General features: G+C 41.6%; 1 protein-coding gene across 2 annotated transcripts in view; it reads left to right on the forward strand.

Moving 5' to 3' along the window:
* fat2 (FAT atypical cadherin 2) overlaps window positions 1-20,578 on the forward strand; it is a 105,136-nt gene extending 84,558 nt beyond the window's left edge. For both annotated transcript variants that reach the window (XM_047584860.1, XM_047584861.1), the window contains exons 24-29: window positions 5,005-5,458; window positions 8,272-8,422; window positions 11,748-11,847; window positions 11,946-12,094; window positions 12,724-12,998; window positions 17,603-20,578. In XM_047584860.1, coding sequence (XP_047440816.1) covers window positions 5,005-5,458; window positions 8,272-8,422; window positions 11,748-11,847; window positions 11,946-12,094; window positions 12,724-12,998; window positions 17,603-18,108 — 1,635 coding nt within the window. In that variant the 3' untranslated portion in view covers window positions 18,109-20,578. The remainder of the gene's footprint in view (window positions 1-5,004; window positions 5,459-8,271; window positions 8,423-11,747; window positions 11,848-11,945; window positions 12,095-12,723; window positions 12,999-17,602) is intronic.
* Window positions 20,579-21,910: the final 1,332 nt, after the last annotated feature.

A 21,910-nucleotide genomic window follows, 5' to 3' on the forward strand; every position in this document is an offset into this window, starting at 1 on the left:
CTCACGTATCTGAAGCTCCACATCGGATTATGAGCCCAGCGATACAGGTCCAACTTATTATTCTCCCCATTCCCAGCATTTAATCAGTTCATCACTGCCCTTTTAACTCAGCTTGTGGCGACGGCACGTGAGCCGCATGTTTCCCTTCTTCCCTCAAAATGCTCCAGAGAAAACTCAAAGAAAACCTTCAAGGTTTATTGACTTGTTTTTTGTGGAACTGTCTGGGGGGAAAGGAGGATTCATCCCGGTGCTGCAATACAAGGTCTACTCTACCATATTAAACGGACTCATTGAAAGAGAATAATGAATTGTGTTCTTTGAGAGGCATGAATAATTCTCTAAACAGATAAAGAAAAAAAAAAAAGGCTTGATATGGACTTGAAATGCGGCGCGATGCTTCCCCTCGTGGCTCGTCTCATTTGTGTGACATCCGTATGCGTCTGAATATACAATCATTCTGATTCTGGGGAAACTTCAAAAAGCAGCGTTCAGTCTTTCCCAAGGTTCCACCTCTTGGGTTTCGGATCTTGGCTCAAGCACAAGCAGGTTCCTGCCTAATTCACTGCGAGCACAGAAAATGGCTTCAAATGGAATTTCCTAACGTGGTCATCGGAGAGATCGGGAGAGGATCCGTCGGCCGGGTTTTGTGATGACTTGAGAGAAACTTCGCAGAGGAAACATGACGCTGTTTGTGCGTTTCGTTCCCCTCGAGAATCTCGGCTGGATTCTTACAAACGACCCGATCTCATCAGTATTCTCCGCCGAGAGTCTCACCTCTGGGCGAAACTTAAGTTCAGACCTATTTGCTGCTACCAGTTCCCTTTTATGTCTGCACACATTGTACTCTAGATCATCACCTTTGAAATGGAAATTCTGACTGCTCGAATGAGAAGCTGCTTTGCTAAGCCGTGTGGAACGAGTAAAGGTGACTGATGGGTGGAGGGAAAACGTTGTCCTTGATGAGGAGTGACAGCAGAGTGCTTCACACGCTCGACACCGATCCGTGAATGCACAACAGGGAGGAATAAGAATCATAACGGTCCTTAAAAAGTTCATTCCCACACCTTTGTGTAAATATTTGACTGAAATATCAGCCCCGACTAACTGTCTATAAAGTTCTTCTGACATTTATGTGGATGCTCCACCACCTGAACACACACATCGGACCAGAACCAGCTTCTTCCATGTCCTCAGTCCTGTTCTGATGGGTCCGTTATAAGAGCTTTCATCAGAGATCTGCAGCTACAGAGCCTCATACAAAACAAACCGAGATCCACTGAGTGTTCAGAGCCCTTTCGTTCTATCAGAACCAGCATGTGAGCTCTTTAGTTGGATCAGAACCACACGGTTCAGACTTCTCAATGATCCTTTCGTGCAGCACCAGTCCTGTTCCTTCCTTTAGGAAGTGACTGACCCCTGCAGACGAAGAACATCCCACAGGAGCTGCACTCCTGGACCATGTTCTGACCCAGTCGTCTAACACATCAGCCTGGAGGACACGATATAATCAGTGTTATTTTGATTAGAACTCTCAAAAGATGAAAGTATTTGATCTCAGTTAATGCACTTTTTTTAAATATGTGTTGAAACAGTATGTGTTTGCCTACAAAAGGTATTTTTCTACTGCTCGGTTCATAACTCCATTCACAATGTTTATTGGCATTTTTGAAGCTATGGGGCGTGTTACTACTCTCCACAGGGTAAAATTATTTACAAGTCTGCTTTTCAGATTCTGCTTGCTTTCCCCGACGTTACTGCTCAATCGATTCCTGATTTCCCAAACAGCTGTTTAGATCGAGGACGTCGTTAGCTTTGATTGCCTGTATTAAAACCACAGCGGGTCATAATGTTGTGGCTGTGTTATGTGCACACAAAAGTAGACACAAACGATGACTCTGTCCAGTTTTACTACGGCATCGAACCGAGCGGCCGCTGCAGCTTTCCTGCATTGACTCTGTGTCTGTGAGAGTCTGCATACGCAGCATATGCCAGCGGAATCCGTGAGCGTCGCAGCTGCTGTCGCACGCTGAACTTTGCCCCGCAGCGTTCAAGCTCCCCGGTACGAAGCTCTCAGTGTTTGTGTCGGCTCTCGGAGGGGGTCTGTGATTTATGGAGCCACGAAAGCACTGATGCTGTGGAGCTTCGGTCCCCGTGGAGTTGGACTTGATTCGGTGCCCGTGCAGCGTCGGCTCTGCTGGTTCTGTTAAAAAAAAAAAATCCTCTGCTGTGCCATCGCTCTTCAAATATCCCCCATAAATCACTTGAGAAGTCACAGCAAGTCATGTAAAATAGATTAAAAGACAAGCGACAGTGTTTTCACTTGTTCCTCTGCCAGCGCTTCTGCTTCTTCCCGTGATAAAACCAAAGCCCTCGTCTCCCTCCGCCTTCCCCGTGTGCACTGTCATTGATCCATGAAAGGAATTTTTCTGGTTCACTCCTATAAAAATGAATCATTCCTGTTTATTTTTCACAAATCAGACTGTATCACTGGCAACGGGAGAAAGCGAGCCTGCATCCACGGTATCAATAATGCATCAGGGCGAAGGGGTGGGGTGGGGGCGGCGGGGTGCTCGGCAATTTGCAAAATACACACTCCTATCTGTATATTTAATAGAGGGAATATGAGGAGCATCCCGATGCATAAAGAAAACATGAGTAGATAAAAGGTGCCGGGAAGGGGAAAAAGAAAAAGCTGCTGCCTCGTTTCTTTTTGGGGAACGCTGAGTGTGCAGTAAACGCTAAGAGGCTCCTGCTGATGTTGATGAAATGCTGAGTAAATGTGGGACTTCGCAGCAAAGGGAGTCCGGCCGCAACGCCTGATTTTTATTAGCGCAGAATAAACCGCCTCAAAACCTGCAGATGTGAAGCTTTTGACGTGAGCTCGTGGGTTTAACTCTCTGTCTTCTCCTAGAAACCCAAAATAAATCTGCTCAAAAGAATTTAAGTGATTTAACGTGAAGCAGCAACGTGACGTCTAGACGTCCGTCGACCTGCAAACCACTAAATCAGTCCTTTCAGAGGAAGATTAGCACCAGCACCAATTACAATAATTAAACCCAATCAATTTAACAAGCACGGAAACATGGAATAAGCAAAAAATGTCAATTCCTGATTGTTGTTTAAACGTCAAACAGACCTAAACTGTGAGTTCCTGTTAACATCCGATTGTTTTGGTCTTTTAGAGAAAGACATTTAATTCGTTTATTTCTAAACTCAGAACGTTTATTTAACCGGAGCTTCGGCGAGAGTCAAGGACCCGGTTCAGAACCGTCCTATAGGCACAACTGGCCAGTCTCCACACACGTCCATGTACGTTTGGATTTTTTATCCCTTAATAATAGAGGGTATGAACTGAAGTCACTGCCGCCTGAGTGACAAAAACATGGTGAAATGTATCAGTAAATACAGGTAAAATGTGGATTATCAGATTAAATTAAGGACAATTGGACTCGACAACAATCCATACGAACTAACAAATAACAACTGGTCTACAAACAGTGACATGTGGCCAGAAATCAGTTCTCCTGTTATTTATATGGACCTGATTTCAACGCTGGGAAAATACTACAAGCTTTATACAACACGGCTCCAGCAGCTTTGTACTAGAGCAGCGTTACTCAACCTTTTTAGTGCCACGGTTTAATGTCAGACAATATTTTCACGGACCGGCCTTTAAGGTGTGGTGAATAAATACAACAAAATAAAATGATACGACCGGCATAAAAACTGGTATTTTCTCAATACGATAATAAACGTGAATCTACTGTGTATGCAGCTTTATTAGCAGCGTAACATCGCGCCAACGTCGTAACATGAGTAACGGCCTCTCAGCCTCACACTCTCTGGTCGTAACAGTAAAGGTTAAACATGCCTTCAGCATAAGATACACCACAAAAACAAATATAAAGTGTAAAATACAACTCACCATAACGTTAAATCAGTGGGAGCTCTGAGCTGGTTTCTCTGCAACGAGGCATCACCCTGCGCAAAGAAACTCTGCAAAGACGTATGTTTTCTGTTCATTTTACTAGCTTCTGGGTTTCAATTAAGTCGTAATGGATTATGTGTTACTGCTACGAGGCAAACATCTTGATCTGTGTCAAGAGTGAGTCATAGTTATGTATTCTTTCTGTGCAGCCCGGTACCAACTGACCCACGGACCGGTACCGGTCCACGGCCCGGGGGTTTGGGGACCACTGTACTAGAGGATCCTCTTATTTGGAAAAGTAGATTAGCCTCAGTTTCAGTTAGTTTTAGTCCATTTCAGTTGTGATAAATGTAGATAAATACTTTACTGAGAAGTAACGTTATCCATACAATACTGTAGCGTTAAAAGGATGATGAGGAGTGATCACAAATATTCAGTTTATTGTTTTATTGTTATTTATTGTTGGAACTGAAATAGTTACTGTCGGTCGTAACTACGACAAAACAACAACATCCACAAACTTATCTGACAGCCTCCACAACGTAACTTAAGAAGTAACTTAAGAAATAACTTATGACTTCATCAATAAAAACAGCATAAATTAATATTATCTGACACTAAATGAACCACAACACCAGGTTTCTGTGTCTGGATTCCAGTTGTTTCTTCTAATGCAGTGATTCATTTACTTCTCTGTTCTTTGACAGATCCCTGTAAAAATATAAAATATATTTCTGACTGCTTTTAAATCTGTTGGTTCAGTCAATCACACAACAGCTCTTCATCTTTTTTTATTTAATTTAACAATTTAGACTCTATTAAAGCCTATGATTCAATCTAATGCTGCCAATCTCAATGCTCATCCGTCACTTTTTGCCGCTCAGTGGCCGTAACCATGGAGACCTCTATAAAAAAAAACTTTATTTAAAAACTGCATTTTGTGTTTACTTGTGTTATCTTTGCTTTATTTAAGCTGATGATGTTGTGAAACATTTAGGTGTGACAAAGTGATCAGTGATCACCTGACGAGTAAAAAGCACCTTGAGTGACGTCTGTTCATTCTGATTTTTCCTCAGCTGACCAATGGGGAGCTCCAGTTCAGTTACAGATGTGGGAACACCTCCCCGGGCTCTTTGCTGATCAGATCTCACCCGGTGTCAAACGGCGGCTGGCACAGCGTCCTGCTGGAGGTCAACGCCACGTTCCTGAGGCTGACCGTGGACCAGCAGCGTCCGGCCTCCGTGGCCCTCAGCGAGTCGTGCCGGATGATGCGCTCCCACGGCGCTTTGCTCTTCGCCTCCCTGGCTCAGGACGCGGACGTCCACAAGCGCCCGAGCTACTTCACCGGCTGCCTGGAGGGTCTGGAGCTCAACGGGGAGGCGATCAGAGCGGACGGCGACGCGGCGGCGGAGTGGGCGGGGTCAGGGAGCCGGCGGGTGTTTGGGGTGTACCAGTGCTGCAGTAAAGCTGGAGCCTGCGACAGCAGCCCCTGTCAGAACGGAGGGACCTGTGAGGAGGTCGCTAACGGAGGTGAGCGAAGGAAACATAAACTGAGAATTCTCCCTGAGATTTGACGTATGAGACATTAATGACATAAGCGTTGTTTATTTATCCCACGTATGGGAAATATACACACATAATTAGACAAGAATATTGTTGTGGAAAAATTCAACCAGTGAGGGATTCAAGTTCAGAACAACTTTATTAATCCCTTAACCTCCTGAGACCCTGTGTCCTCATATGGGGACGTTAAGTCTCATTCTGCTTCATTTAAACCCGTTGTTTTATGCTTTAATCTGCCATCTAGTGGTAGCAAATGGAGAAGGAGATAGAGAGTCTTCTGAGCATCCAAACAGAGTCTCTGTCTGGAGAGACAGTGTCTGATAATATACCCCAGAAAAAAAGAAATAAAATGGAGAGATTACTGAAGAGTCCCAAAATGAATGCGGCATCATTCGAACCCTCTGGCTTTTTGAGAGAATATTTTCATGCACATTCCTTTTGAGTCCTTCAATTACGTCATGCACCAACTTTGATTTGACCTTCGGCCCTACTTCTATTTTGAGAAATGATGCAGGACAGCGAGCAGAAACTTAAGTCCCTCAAAGGAAATGAACAAAGTAGCTAGTCCTTGAGTTACCGCTGGAGTGTGTTGAGTCCCAGACTCAGTTAGTTTAAAATGTCTCAGGTCTGAGCTCAGAGTTTTCAGTGATAGAAACACTCTTTTGGAGACCGAGGTTGTCACCCTGCAACAAACTGCAGCGCTGATAGCGAACTGCTCCGTCTCTGCTGTGGTCTGTGATTCCAGAAACCCTGAAAAAAACACCACATGACTAGTTCGTTCATCACACTCTGGTGTAGTTTGAGTCAATAAGCCATTAAAAGACTCACGTTATCACATATGGATTCAAGCCGCTTTCAAAATAGTCCAACAATAATCACTGAGCTCGTATCTGTGAACCTTCTACTGATGATGTGACTCTTCAGCTGGAACCAACTGGTTTTGGAAACAACTCTAAAGATTTATCCGACATCCTCGTCTGACTCTCGGTCGTCCTTTTATCTTTTCAGGTTATCACTAATTGGTCGCATGCGTCACTGCTAAAAGATAATATTTTTTTTTGTCGGAGAGGTTTGCACAGTTTTTAATATCACAAAAGAGGACGATTTATACCTGAACCAGCAGCTGATAAGCGCACCTGCAATTTTACAGATAAAAGACCAGAAGCTTTTAAATATTGCACTTGTGACGTTTTTGTGAGACTGAGGCACAGAGCGAGCTTCCTTTTCCGGCGAGGTAGATAAATAGCCAAACATAAAGGTGGAGGAGATGCATATCTGTGTGAACGAACGAACCCTGGAGCTGTTATCAAAAAAAAAAAAAAAAAAGCAGCCTGATGGGATTTCTGTTCCGCCGCTTTACGTGTTAGCTCACATAATTTTCTCCGTTTAGTTCATTAAATAAAATGCCCACGATGTCTCTTAGGACTCAGGACAGAAGGTTACAGCCTGGTTTTACCTTTCCCCAGGACTTTATTCATCATCATGTCAAATCACATTTCAGTTAGACTTCAGGCACCAAATAAAATTTTATTCCCCCAAAAAGAAGCTTCCAGGTCGAGCAAATGTAATCAGACAGGCGGTAACAAATAGTGTAGACTCAGGATGTTTCTTTCCTTTTTCTTTAAAGGCAGAATGTGCAGCCGTTCCCCCGCTGTTTTACCAAGACTTCCATTTACTTTGCTTCCTGAGATCCTAACAAAGGCATGTGGAGTAAAAGTAAATACCAAGGCAGATGGAAATAGTTGCATTTAACTTGTTTTTCTTCTTCTTCTTCTACCAGTTTAGGCCTTTTGAGTTCTTGGTTTATTATGTTAAAGATACACAATTCACTAAAAAGACATCAACCCAACAGGAAAAACATGAATTTATTTCAGTTTAGGGGTGTGAAACGGTGACATTGTTGGATTAATCTGACGTCTACGTCGCTCAAATGTCTGGAAAGTTGGTGGATAAACAATAAGCTCACTGTGGTAACAGTCTATGTGCCATAAGCTAATGTAGGCTAAAACATATGGATGTACCAGCTCATCAGATCTGCACTGATTCCTTTTGTTGAGTCCATTAAAAGTTGATAACTGGAGGTTTAACCATCCTCAAATACATAGATAATGACCTCAGGATTTAGAAACATTTTGTGCAAAACCAAGCTACAGTTTATTAGAGTTCCTAGGATACAAAATTTAAGCTGGTGAAGCATCTTGGACGTGTCCTTAGGTGCTTGAATCCCCAGTCCTTCATTTTTAAAACGTGTTTGGCCAAGACACTGAATCCAGAACTGCTAAAAAAGTTTGTGTATGTGTGTTTAAAAACAAGGAAATTCACAAAAGCTTCTACCAAATGACAGTGATATCCCAATATTAATAACTGAGCTTCAAACCATAACGCCGTTATTTCCTGCTTCTGTCTGTGTTGAACTTCCTTGTTTCGTCTTCTGTGGTTTTTCTTCTTAACTGACCAGCTCCAGAAAGAGGTGACTGATAAAACGTGATGTTTTCCTGTTTGTCAGACTTCCTCTGTAGCCTCTGGTGTTGCTGTCACGTGTTGACTGTTCAAACAGAAAGAAGAAAAACCAAAAAAAAAAAGAAGAAGAAGCTGTTAAATTGTGTGTGTTTTTTAGGGTTGATTTTTATCCCTTTAAATACCAAACACACTCCCGTGTTCTCTGGCTGGACCAGGTTGACCTTTGCTGTGATTATTTTCTGCCCGTAGGGGAAACTCGACGTGGCTTTGATCAGTTGCTCTTGTCTCAGATGTCTGGGTGTGTTTTATTTACTCTGCAGAGCTGCGCTGCAGGTGTGCAGGACTCTTCCACGGCAGCCGATGCGAGCTGGCCAACCCGTGCGCCTCTCAGTCATGTGCCGACGGCAGAGTGTGCGTACCCAAGGGTGAAGGCTACATGTGCAACTGCTCGCAGGAGAACCCCCAAGCAAGGTACGCACAGATCACAGAGTTGGATATGTGCTGAACTGTCCTTCGTTTAGTGGTGAAAACATTTCATTAGTCCGACTTCCAGGGGTTTTAGTGTATGTAAAAGTGGTCATGAAGTATAAAGGTGTTAAATATGCATAACTGCAATCAATAGCGAGTTGACGTAATCGAATACGACAACACGTCATTATAACCCCATAGATGTAAACTCTGTGCTCTGTGGCAGCAGAACAAACTAAAAACAAAAATACTTTCCAATGGATTTATATGTAATTTCTTTTTTTTTAACATGTACACACCTATAAACATCATGGCTAGCCAATGCTAATGGATACCCATTAGCAGTACCATAGTGCTTTGTGATGGATCTATAAGTTGCAGGTTGCTTGTTGTTGCGCATAGAGATATAAAACTAAACACTGTAGATTTCTGTTAATTCCATTAGCATTGTCCATAGCTAGCCAATGCTAATGGATATCCATTAGCATTGGCTAAATTATGCACTTTAACCAACATAGATCTAAGTTATCCTAAGTAACCTTTAGATCAGTGTTTCCAAAACTGAAGTCATACTCAAGACTATTTATGCTAATTAGTGACGGTACATAGTAAACAACATGTTTCTTTATTAGAACAACACTTTGGTTGAATAGTATCAGTATAATAGTATTCTTTCTAGGATCATAGTAAAATATGTTATAGGGTTAAGTTGGGAGAGTTCAGCCACAGCGTCGTATTCTTTTCAAACCATGAAAAATAAATAAAAGATGCTCCAACAAATAAAAAAAAAAGTCATCAGCAGTGGAGATAATTACCTGCAGTGGTGACTCTCCAAATGTATTGTTGTCAAATTGATGAATAAGACACAGATTTTTTACCACGACTTCAACATCCAGCATGATCCTCATTATATGCGACATCACTTGCACTGGATTCCGTAAAAAAAACAAAAACAAAAAAAAAAGACGACATGCATGTCCTTGAATTTCATCGTAGATGTGATTGAACTCTTCAACACACACGTCGCCCGTCGACCAGCTCGTTGCATTCCACTCACACCACCAACGGCCGCCAAACGAAATTACAGCTGCATTTGCATATTCCCGCTTTCATTAAAGCTGCCCGTGGAATTGCGTGGCTCCTCGTGGCTATTAACAGCTGTCCACGTTTTGCAGATGGGCGGGGGGGGGGGGTTGATTAACGACGTGAATGAAAAATGATCCACCCTGGATCACTATTGAAGGAGTGCTGCTGCGTGACTTATTAAACATACTAGGATGTTTTTATCATGCTGTGATGCGTCCTGTGGTAATCAGTCAGTGCAGTGGACCACAGCACATAGAGGGGGGGGCGTATATGTACGATGTTCATGGAAAAGTTTGATTGAATACCATCCATGGGAACAGACATCCATTGTCATCCACTGAAATAGTGTCAAATATTAAGAAAGGTGCAGGACAACAACTTTTCTGTCCCCTAATCCCACAACATGAAAACATATTAAGTGCGGTATTTTGCCCCCTAAAGTGCCGTTGGACTATACTTTCAGCGAAGCACAGCTGGGGAATTTAGCATCTGGGAAATGAGAGGGTAAAGCAGAAAACTAGACAGTTTTATGTAAAACCAAATGATAGGTTTTTGTCAGTATCGCAGCACTGGCACTTAGCAATCAGCGCTCTGCCAGTAGGTCCTCAGGGTGGTGTTTGGTGCCTGCGCGGGGAAGATGTAGGGCCTCGGAGAAGCTTTTTAGTATCATCAGCCAAGTTCGGTCTTTGCTCCCAGGGGAGGAGGGTGGGGAGGGTGGCAGCCTTTGTGTGCCTCTTCCTATTGTAGTGCTCATGTTCACACTCCACACTGACAGCCGTTGGTTCATTAAAACAGTTTGAAGAGACAACGCTTTCTGATGAGTTTAAAAGTTGTAACGCAGATTTCCATTTCTACCCTTGGCATTAGCCAGGGTTAGCCACATGTAGCATTATCATGATGTCTTTGGATGCATTAACAAGTTAAAAGTAGTTTAGTTTTTGCACATATAGGTCTATAAAACTACACGTTTCCATTAACGCCATTAGCATTAGCCATGGCTAGCCAATGATAATGGATATCCATTAGCGTTATCATGATGCATGATGCTAGTTATGTTTTTGCACATATAGACCAATAAAATCCAGCAACGCTGATTTCCATGAATGGCAATAGCATCAGCCATGGCTAGCAAATGCTAATGGTTACCCATTAGCATCACCGTGAGGATTTCTGATGCATTTATAAGTTTTAGCACAGAGACACCTATAAAACATAGCAATTTCTGTTTATGTTATCATATGCAAACTTTAGCAGATCATTTACAGCTAAGTTTCCAAAATGTACTCAACACTACATATGCTAATTAATGACAGTAGATAGTAAATAATACATTTCTTATTTAGGACGATGATGAATAAACTTACGTAAATTATGTTACTGTGAGAAAAATGTTTTAATAAGTGAAGTTGTGTTTACTATTTAGGACTAATGAGAACTCAATATACAGAAGAAAGAATAGTTTGTAGCAACACTGATGTAGTTGAGGGTTTCGTGTTTTCAGCTTTCAGTGATTCACGACTAAATGATTAATCAAGTAATCCAATTAGTAGCATTCATTGAATCAGACCACACAGTATTAATCAGCAACTCTGAAAACTCTTGATTTTTGGCCATTATTTTTGGCAGTTTGGCGTGTAGCACAACACTATTGAGGAGAAACAGCAAATTTAATTTGTCATTTTATAATTTTTCAATCTGGTTTTATGAAGATTTAGGACAACAACTTAATTCTTCATTATTTTAATTGTCGTCATTAATTATTTTTAAACAATTCCTGCTGAAAGTGCCACATAAAGTAAGACTGATAGTTGTTTATTGTTGGCGGTGTTAACATGCATGAGCAGTGGTACATGCTGCATCTCATTTACTGAACTTTATTATGTTGCACGGCGAAAGCCATCAAAATAGCGTGGTAAATGCTGCATCCTCGATGCATGTCATGCATCTCAACGACTGTGGGCATTGGCACATTAGCATACTTACATTATTATTATTCACATCCGAGCTCTGCTCCAACCCTCGGTGCAGCAGAAGCAGCATTAAGAACTGACAAAAGCAAGAGTGATAATGTAGTCTGTGATGTCTGAACTCTAAAATGACCACGGTGCTAAAGAGAGCAACACTTCATTTGGTGTTGCCCTCAGGCCAGAACATTTTGCTCCAGAGGAAGCCTAAAAAATCTCATAATTTGGGGTTCACAGTGTCTTTTTTTCTCCTTTATGTCAATCTTTTAATCATTTAGGTGCCATAATATGCTTGAAGATTGTTCTCCCAGTTCATGTCCGAGAGGGTTCGACTGTAAAGTGACTGATGGCTCCATCCACTGTGACTCGCTACCTCTGGTCAGTGGAAACAACAACTTATGTTCTTGGTTATATTTGTATATATTTTGTTTTGCAGGACATTTTCTTAATCACTGTCAATCCTTTTTCCCTGTCAGGTGTCGCCATTGATCGGCCACATAGAAATCATGGAGATCGCTGCGAGTGTGCTCGGGTTGCTCTTCTTAGTTGGCATCTTCGTTTGTGTCAGGAAACGATACGTTCAGAACAAGAAGAAGAAGCCAGTTTGTGTCCAGGACTCCAATGGGTAAGAGCGAAAGTCTGGTGTCTTAAAATGAATCAGCATCCACTCTTTTAGATGCTGGGTCTTGCGGGACCGACTCAAATGTTCAAAATCTTAACAAACTTACAGTTGAAACTATTTATGAGGAGGAGGTTTCCACCTAAAGCTCTTTTCCAGCAACAAGACAAATATCAAAATCTATCCTGCACCTTTCTTGACTTCTCTCTGCACTGTATTTTTCATGAAGCTCATGTGCATTTTATGAAAAAGATAAGAAGACGTAGCCAGCCGAGAACAGAAAGTGGATTCTTTTAAATTTTAAAACTGTGAACTTGTGCAGAGACTTCAGTAGAAACTCAAAAGTCTCTTCGAAACACAAGACCAGGCTAGAAAAAAAATCAATCTGCTCATGTTTCTTTTACTTTCTTGTTTTGTTTTTCGCTTCCTCCCAACAGCCTGATCATCTACAACCTCAGTTAAAGTGGAATTTATAATTCTTTGGTCACAAGGGGCCTAAAAGCTCTAAGATACTGTAAAACAAAGAAACAAGCAATGTTATCGTCCATTTGGCGATATTATTCCATGTTGTTCAGGTTTTTCTTCGAAAATAGACTTGAAAGGCTCCACTGACTCGTCCCATTTGACGCCCACAGCTACTTCCAGCCGAGCCTGGCCAAGGGTCTGAAAGCCGACTCCCAGGAGGTCAACCCCATCGAGATGAGCTCCCTGGTCAGCCCCACCAACGACCTGGACCACACCCCCTTCAGGTCCCTCCGGCCGCGCAGCCACATCGGTTCGTCCGGAGGCCGGTCGCCGAAGACGCAGGGGCCCGTCGTGTGCAGCGTGGCCCCCAACCTCCCGGCCAGGCCGCCGTCGAGCTCCGACAACGACTCCATCAGGAAGAACCACTGGGACATGGACTATGAAGGTGTGTGACTGGTTTCATGTTGGTGTATTTATCATATCCGGTGAATACGTGACGATGGAGAGGTGCATGAAAGTCCTCAGGGATGATAGATGATAGTCACACCGAGGAAATGTGCAGGAACCTCTGGTCTTAGCAATGACTTAGCGAGACGTTGGTCTACGTCACTAGACTTGAAAAGGTTCGGTCACAGTAACGTATTTGCAAGATATGCTGAAAAACCTTCGCTCAACGACAGATCTGTCAGATAATGTCAGATTATCGTTGTCAGAAGATTTTTTTCTTGCCCACATCGCCCACCTAAAGTTTGGTTCTTATTAAAAGTCAAATGCTAATCATATGTCGCTATCATGTAGCCATGTCTGATGCTGTTCTCATTAAGTGATGTTTGGTTTTATTGGTTCCATGTGTAAAAACAAAACTATTTGCAACTTGTAAACGCACCAGGGAGCATCGTGGTAATGCTAATGGATATCCGTTAGCATAGCTTAGCCATGGCTAGAGACGTTAAACACTGAATGGGGTCAACGCCTGTTGTGGAAACAGGAAAATCGATACTGTTTTAACAACAACAGACCATTTTACAGAAAAAACTATTTGAAATGTTGCCGTAAACCCAGCGTTCTCCTCTGCGACACAAAAGGTGAGAACAGGACGTAGTGTTCAGTGGTTCAAGGTCACGCTGTAAAGTGTTAAAATGTGACGCGGAGCGGTGCATCATGGGAAACGCCGGACCGTCTTGTCTGTCAATACACGAAGCTGATTAAACTCTGGAAGATGAAACGTCCTCAGATGAGCGTGGCGGATGCGATAACATCAGGAAACAAAGTGATTCATCGTCTTTTTATTTTCCGCTTTCTCTTCCTGTGATTGCTTCTCTCTCATCTTCCACGTCTGCCCTTCTTCCTGTGCGTCTTTGGTCTCTCGTTCTGTTCCTCTTTCTTATACCATTCCCTTTCTTCTGCATTGTCTTTTGCTCTTTTGTTCCGGCAGTCTCTTTAAATCTTTCCATTTCCCGTCTCTTGTCATTTCCTCTCCACTCAGTTTTGCCCTTTGTGGCGTGTTTTTTTTTTTTTTTTTTTTTTGTTCTCAGAGTCTCTCTCATATTTTCTCCTGCACTTTTCTTCTGTCGTCTCCTTTCGTCAGAGGCCTCACATGAATCAACGCATTAATGTGACCAGTTTCAAAAACGATTGCAGTGAATCTGAGGAGACAGAGATATGACCATCAAGTTCTTTTTGCCTCCCAATCCGATAACGGTCTTTAAATATCGAGTATCAGCCGATTCAAATCCTGATGAGATATATTTAGATCAGTCCAATAAATCTGCAGTAGAGAGAGCAGCTTGTACCTTATGTTCTCTACTCCAGAAATGTTCTGGTTCTCCAACGCTGCCATAAACTCCCTGACCGTCTCTGGGAGATTTGTCTCCTTGACGCTGTCTCCAGGAAACTTTCTCGTCTTTTAAACGCAGCGTTCGCTGCTTGTTGTTGTTGTTTGGGTGCAGTCTTTGTAGAAAACCTTGAGGATGTTTGTTTTGTTGAGTTTTTCCTCAAGTGTTTCCTGTGTGTTTTGTGCTTCAAGGAGTGTCTTTGCTATGGTCTGGTGTAGGTGGGTGCTACATGTCTAAGTAACATCCACGTGAATTAATACCAGGTCCAGAAGCTTCCCAGCAGAACATTGAGTTGTCGATGTTCTTCACATCTCCTTCATTACGACAACAACAAAAAAAAACAAACCCTCATTTAGACTTTTCACCATCCGAACAAATCGCTCCTGACGTTTGTTATCGGCGCCTTCGTCACCGACCCGAGACGTTTCCCTTTGTCCTGGGGAGCGTCACAGAACGAGCTGCTCTTCTTCCTGACGAATGCAAATGTCAAGAACAGTAACAGTGGAAATAACAGGAGCTCAGATTCCACCTTTAAAAGGTGCCGTCAGCTTTCCACCACCTTAGAAACGTCTTCGTTGTCTCTTTCCTTCCTCCTTCATTTGCTTCGTCCACCTCTTTTTCCTCCTCATCCTAACCCTTCGCCCTCATCTTTCACACTTGTCCCCCTCCATCTCTTGACTTTCTGATTCACTTTGCGTTTCGTCCCGACATGAGCAGCTGCTCAGTCTGACAGCAGGAGACTTTTCTTTCCTTTTTTATGTCATTTTGTTTGCAGAAACCCTGTAATGTGTCGTTCTTGTTAGTTGGAGGTTTTGGAGGGTGGAGCAGCAGTTTGAAGTGATAATCCTGGACAATCCTCATTCTGGTTTCACATTTTTCTGCAGACTCTTTCTTGTCCGTCACCATCTAACTCTTACTTTTTAACTGACTGATATCATTTCTTTATTGTTCCTGCGGTTCCAATTCTTTTTATTAGGAAGTGACTTTACTTGTGCATTTATTCATTGGAGGAGTTTTAGCCTGTGGCTCCAGTTGTGAGATGTTGGTGGTTTCCTCTCATCAGCTGATGCTCCAGCATTTCTACTGGATGAAGGTCAGGACTTTGACTTGTTCCTAAACATTCATCTGGTTCTTCTGGAGAACCACTGGTGTTCTTGGGCTCCTTGTCTTCCTCCATGACCCAGTTTTTCTTCACATTCAGCTCATGGACTCATGTCCTGACATTTTCGTTTAGAGTTCACTGACATTGTTGTAGCCTTGAACCCAGGCCAAAGTTCTCCTGTCCGTTAGCTCTGGAGTCTCTCTGTTGGGAGCTGATTCTCAGGATCAATCATATTTTTTAGGACGGGACTTAACGTGGTGATGGACAGAAGAGTAACAGTAGTCAGAATTAAAGGATAAATGGCTGAAGCTCTGCTGGTGTCAATCAAAACCAGTGGTGCATTGGAAAAGGAGCTAATGACTGAAGGAAAATGGAAAAATTGTGCAGAAAAATGCATAAAAACTCCAGGTCCAGGCACTCAAACAGGTTTGAAAAAGTAAAAAGCCGTTACTTTAATGACTCCAGCTTGTTAAATTAAAGGGCTTTTACTTTTTAAAATCCATTTCAGTGCCTGGACCTGGAGTTTTTCTGCATTTTTCTGCACAATTTTCCCATTTTCCTTCAGTAGAGTTAGTTTAGAACAAAATGTGCAGGATCTCCTTCACAACTGAACCCATTGACTGCAGTGAGATTTCTAATGAGGATGCTGGAAATGCATTGCATTAAAAATAAATAAATAAATACATATATTCTATGATTTGATTGAAATAGGTCAATGCTGTTTATGGAGACTAACTCTGCAAAGAGGAGTTTATGTTTGAATCACTGTAAGATCGTAAGCAAACTGACGAGGATTAATCTGCTTTAATTCTACAGAAGATGATTTAAAAACTCATCCTGGATGTAACTTCTTACTCTTATTTAGGATTAACACATCAAAATATGTGCAAAGACAAAAAAAATCTATATTTCAAGGACTCGGCTTGAGGTTAGTTTGAAGGAAACAATAAAGAAAAGACACAAGGGCAAAGAGAAAGCAGCAGGAGCTTATTTTTAAAGCTGCTCTTCGATTGTCTTAATGTTAGTCGGCCACAGGAGGAGGAGGAGGATTATTATTATACTCTGTGGTCTGTAGACCTGTCATCTGCCTTCAAGTAAAACGTCTTCTACTAAAAACCCACAGAGAAGGATTTAATATGCAAATAGTGGCGTCTACCACACACAGCTGCCGCCTGACACTTTATCAGGACGAAAACTTTCCATGTTTGTTCCTAATCTGACTTTGTGACAGTTATTTAAAATGAAACACGGAGTACGGAAGCCCTGAGCGGCCATGTGTTCATGTCCTTATAATAATAAGGATAATGAGTTAATTGTCTCGTTATTTATCAAGTTCCATCATGCTAATTGATGGATGCCCACAACACTATAATGTAGTAAAATAATGTGAGATGAGGTGAGATGTTTGTTTTAATGTTTGCCAGGTAGATCTCGAGATAAATAACTTGTTTCACGGGAAAACGGAGGGAAATAATATGTGCACACATGGCCGCTTCCGTACTGGAGGCTAAAAGCTAAGCTAACCTTGTCTAAACTCTTTCAGATGTGACCATGCCCAGGTTGCCATGCACCAACAATACGACAACAAAAAACACGAAGCGAGTCCTCATCAAGACATTTTACCATCCGAACGAATCACTCCTGTTATTCTTGTTCCTAATCTGACTTTGTGACAGTTATTTAAAATGAAACACTGTAGTACAGAAACCCTGAGCAGCCATGCGTTCATATAATTTCCTGGAGGGCGTCATCCCAAAGGGATCAATGATAATGAGTTAATTATCTCGTTATTTATCTCATCATCTCCTCATGTTCGGAGGGATTCTGATTCTGATTCTGACTCTGATTCTGAAATAATATGTGCACACATGGCCGCTTAGGACTTCCGTACTGGAGGCTAAAAGCTAAGCCGATCTTGTCCAAACACTTTGGGATGACGTGAAGTCCTCATTAGGACATTTTACCACTGACTCGTCTGGTTGACTTTTCTGTATTTTTTAAATTAAACATTAAACAAAGCTCCAGATGTGAACCCCTGAATGCACCAGGATCAGATGTCAGAGTATTATATAGAGAGAGCATGAATTAACCGCGGTGTTTTTCTGTCCTCAGTCTACCCGGCCGACCCCGACTACTACGGCCGCCCGGCCATCAAGGAGTTCCCCCAGTTCGACATCGTGGAGGACACTTACTCCACCTCCACCGTGGACTCCCGGAGAAACTCCCGGTTCGGCGGGTTCCCGTTCCCCCTGGACCGCTGCGACCGGCGCGCCCCCCTGCCCCCGTGTTACAGCAACCAGAACCTGGACGACTTCCTGGGCCCGGACGGCCTGCCCCTCCCCAGCTCCCAGTGCCCCAACGAGTACACGGCCATCAGCTACTACCCGACCCAGCACGCCCGCAGCCTGGACAACGTGTCCGGGGGCTACAAGAGACTCAGCATGCGGCTGAGCGTGGCCATGCCGTCGTACGCGGAGCAGGCCAGTCCGCCGCTGCCCCCGCCGCCCCCGAACCCGGCCCAGCCTCAGACCAGACCGGCGGGACACAACCCGCGCAGCTACGACGGCTCCAGCATGGTGGAGAGCGACTACGGGAGCTGTGAGGAGGTCATGTTTTAGGTTTTCCAGGGTTTTAGTTTCTTCAAGGAACCGGAAGAATTGTGAGAACGTCCTTCCTGCGTCAGACGAGTGAAACGATTAAAAGTCTGAATCCTTTCGTTTCCAACGACGGAGACGACGTCTTTGGTTTGTTTTGACTTTTTTAAAAGTGGTTTCGTCTCGTTGTGCCGGACTAGATGGAGGCGGTGCTGCTTCAGGACGACGCTCCACGACGGAAGAAAAAGAGCACGTGTGTTTTTTTTTTTTTCCTCGTTGAACTTGTTCGGGTTGTGGAATCATGAACAGTATTAGTGACTCGTCTGTGAACTGTTTCAAAGTCGGACCAGGGCTCGAGAAGAAGTCTTTTTTTTTTTTTTTTTATTTCAAGTCCGTCTATGAGAAACTTTCAAAGCGTTTTCAATCAGCTTTACATCCCCTGCATTTCAGCACATGCGTCCAACAACAACAACTAAAAAAAAGAGTCTATGAAATCAGATTTGGTCCTGAAACATTCGGCGTTAACGTCGTCCCGCTTATTTCAAACATCAAGAAACGTATTAAAAGAGACATTTCATGCAGGAGAAACTTTTCTTTAGTCTTCTTACCGTTGCTGTTGTTTATTCTTGGTGTCTGTGACTTGTGATGATGAAGAGGCTGGATCCTCGTTAGAATAAAAAAAAAAAAAAGATGAAAGCCATAAATGTTATTTGTGAAGTAGATGTTACACTAATACTGTAAAAAGATTTAAAACGCCTCCACCGTCGTTACAGTATTTCCTTTAACTGTTTGATCCCGTCTCCTCCTCCGCCTCCTTCCTGCCGTGGTTTTGTCTACACAGCCATTTTAAATGGTGTGAATTTACCAACACTGGGACGAGTCGTGTCCTGAGCAGAATATTAAAACGTGAATGTGAACAGCAGCTTCGAGAAATGAGCCGCAATTATCTCAATTAAATTCTTCTTTCACTCGTTAATCGACATCAATTCAAACAAATCTTCTGATTAATTAAAAATGATGCAGATCACAGTTTCACAAAAACATAAAAATATACTTGTTTTATTGAAGTTTGCTTTCAAACTGTAAATGAAAACTGAAAAAAAAATAAAGTGAAGAGAAGCAGAGTCAATATTTGACCTAATTTTCTTTCTACTGACATGATTTGAAAAAAATAAAAGTGCAACAAGTGAAAAAACTGAAAGAAAAACATGTGTTTCCCTTAAATGAACCTGAAAGTATCAAACGTTTCCTCCTTTAGTTTCTTTCTGGTTTCTTTTTTCATCTATTAAATGATAAAAAAAAAAATTAAAAATGGTACAATTATCAATAAATCAATTAACAGACACATTTCTTTTTTTTTTACTATTATGATGAAACACAAATTAAAAGCAAATTAACGCAGCAGCAATAATCGCATTACTTCACAAAATGTTCAACTAAAACATTTCATCCGTGTGTTTTTCTAATTAATTGCACCTTTTTTATATATATATTGTTAGTTTTTTTCCAGTAAATTGAGTGAATGTTAAACCTGCATGGATCAGCTGAATTTTGGAGGAAATAAACGAGACTCGAGAACCAGATATTTGCTGTAACGCTGACGTTATTGACAGACGTGAGGCTGGATGTCTGTCAACAAAAAGAAATGATGATAAGAATGTTTCATTCATTTTTTAAACCCCTGACGTCCGTCCAACATAATGGCCCCAATCACAGCTCCCCGCTGGGTTTCTCTGCCGTCCTGCTGAGCAGCTGCTGAGTTTTATGAATAAAGAAACGGAGACGGATTAAAACCTGAAAGCTTCTCCTCCCGACGCATTAATTAAGACGTATGACTTCCCAGAGTGCGTCATCGAGTCTTATCTGCGACGCCTAAAACTCCCCACCAGGATATTTTGAACATTTTTTTTTTTTTTTTTTTACCTAGAGTTGAAGGAGAACCTCTTTTAAATATGTGTGTTTAGCTTAGCCTAGCGTAGCTTAGCATAGTTAGCAGCAGCTGAAACTGTGAGGTCTGGATGCAACAGCTTAAATACATTTACCGCTGTTTGATCCACAATATCTCACATAATGTGCATAAACTGTTGGACCGATGCTAAGCTAGCAGCTAACACCCTGTTATCATTAGTCTCCGTTCCTGCTCTTCAATGACTTGCTACACCAATGACTTTTTTTTTTTGTTTTTTTTTTGTATTTCTATCACTGGTGGTTTGACTGTGACTGTTGTTTGTACAAAAGAGTTGTGTATAATCTATAGGTGTCGTGTTGTACATAATGTCCGTGCGTTGCTGTTGTTGTTGGAACAAAAAAAATATGAATAACTTGAATGTAAGTTACATCCATAGTTTATTTTTGTATCAATGTGGGCCTCCCCATGTTTTGCTCGGTTGTCGTCTCCGTTTATGAGAGATTTTTATTGAGATGCCCTGTTTCTATTTGTTTCCCAACATTGTAAAGAGAATAAGAATAAAGATATTATCTTGTATAAACATTAGTAGAAGGTGTCAGACTCTGTTTTCTGTGTGTTATCAGAGGAAATCAGGAGTAATTTGAAGGTAAATTGATAATATTCAAAACCTTTGTGGAAACTATTACCTAAAACATTTAAGTTAACTTACATTTGTGAACTGTCTGTAAATAGAAATTTATTCAAACTTAGATGTTCACATTTTCTTTTTCTAATTAAGTTCTCTGTACTTTACAGTTATATTTTATATGAACTTAAAAGCAGAAATAAAACTTTTAAATTCGCTCTAAATAAAACCTAAAGTCAATTTACACTTTTTACAGTTCACATTTTAATTTTTAAGTGCGCTTTAATTTAAAATTACAGCATTAGCTGCTACTCTCTCTGTCAACAGAGTCGACAATAAGTCAAACCTGAGATTTGGCTTTTTTTTTTTTTTTTGTGCTGCCTTCTCTTGCACAAACTACTACCTCACTCGTTGGGTTTTCACGAATAAAAGCGATATTTCTGAAATTTCAATAAAGTAGAGTTGCTCGCAAATAAAAAAATGGCTGAAAATTAGGCACAAGCAAACTGTCATATTTACATTATAGAAATGTTTATTAATCTTTATTGTCTCTGCATTTTTTTCAACCACCAACTAAACTAAAAATTAAATAAATAAATAAAAACTGAACTGGTCACCACATGACCTCCTACCTGGTGACGGGAAAATGGGAAAATTTTTATTGCACTTTTGCTATAAACTTTAATATCAATATGTCTGAAAAACCACCTCATGAGAGCGTAAAAAAAAATGTTTCTTATCTTTAGATAATTGAGAGCTTTTTAGAAATGTAGGCATTTACATTACCAGTTTTTTATTGCAATATTTAGGATTTGCACATTTCTAGGGGAAATGGAAATACAGCAACTGTCTGCATCTTATGATCTTAGCAATTAAATTAAATTATATTACCCCATTTTAACTTCACCCTATACAGAAAGTCTCTATATTTCTATTTTCCTATATAAATGTACGATGTCTTATGTCTTATTAGCTATGAGGCTGTTGTTATAGGTGGGAGGCTCAGTAAACAGGAAGTTCTACTATACGGCTCGAAAGGCCACGTGATCGTGCAATGCATTGTGGGTCGCCGCAACAAATCTGTTAAATTTAACGAGTAGCCAGGTTTACATGGAGACTTTTTTCTATTTGGCTCCATATAAACCCGGCTAATGTTTGTGTCAATGTGTCTAAAACCGTAAAAAAGTGAAATATGACCCGAAGAGACGAGCGCCTCCTTCATACTCATTGCACCATTTTATATCGCTAGCATTAATGCTAACGCGCTAAAAGGACAATAAGCTAAGCCCACA

Source organism: Mugil cephalus, chromosome 5 (assembly GCF_022458985.1).
Source record: "Mugil cephalus isolate CIBA_MC_2020 chromosome 5, CIBA_Mcephalus_1.1, whole genome shotgun sequence".
Lineage (NCBI taxonomy): Eukaryota > Metazoa > Chordata > Actinopteri > Mugiliformes > Mugilidae > Mugil > Mugil cephalus.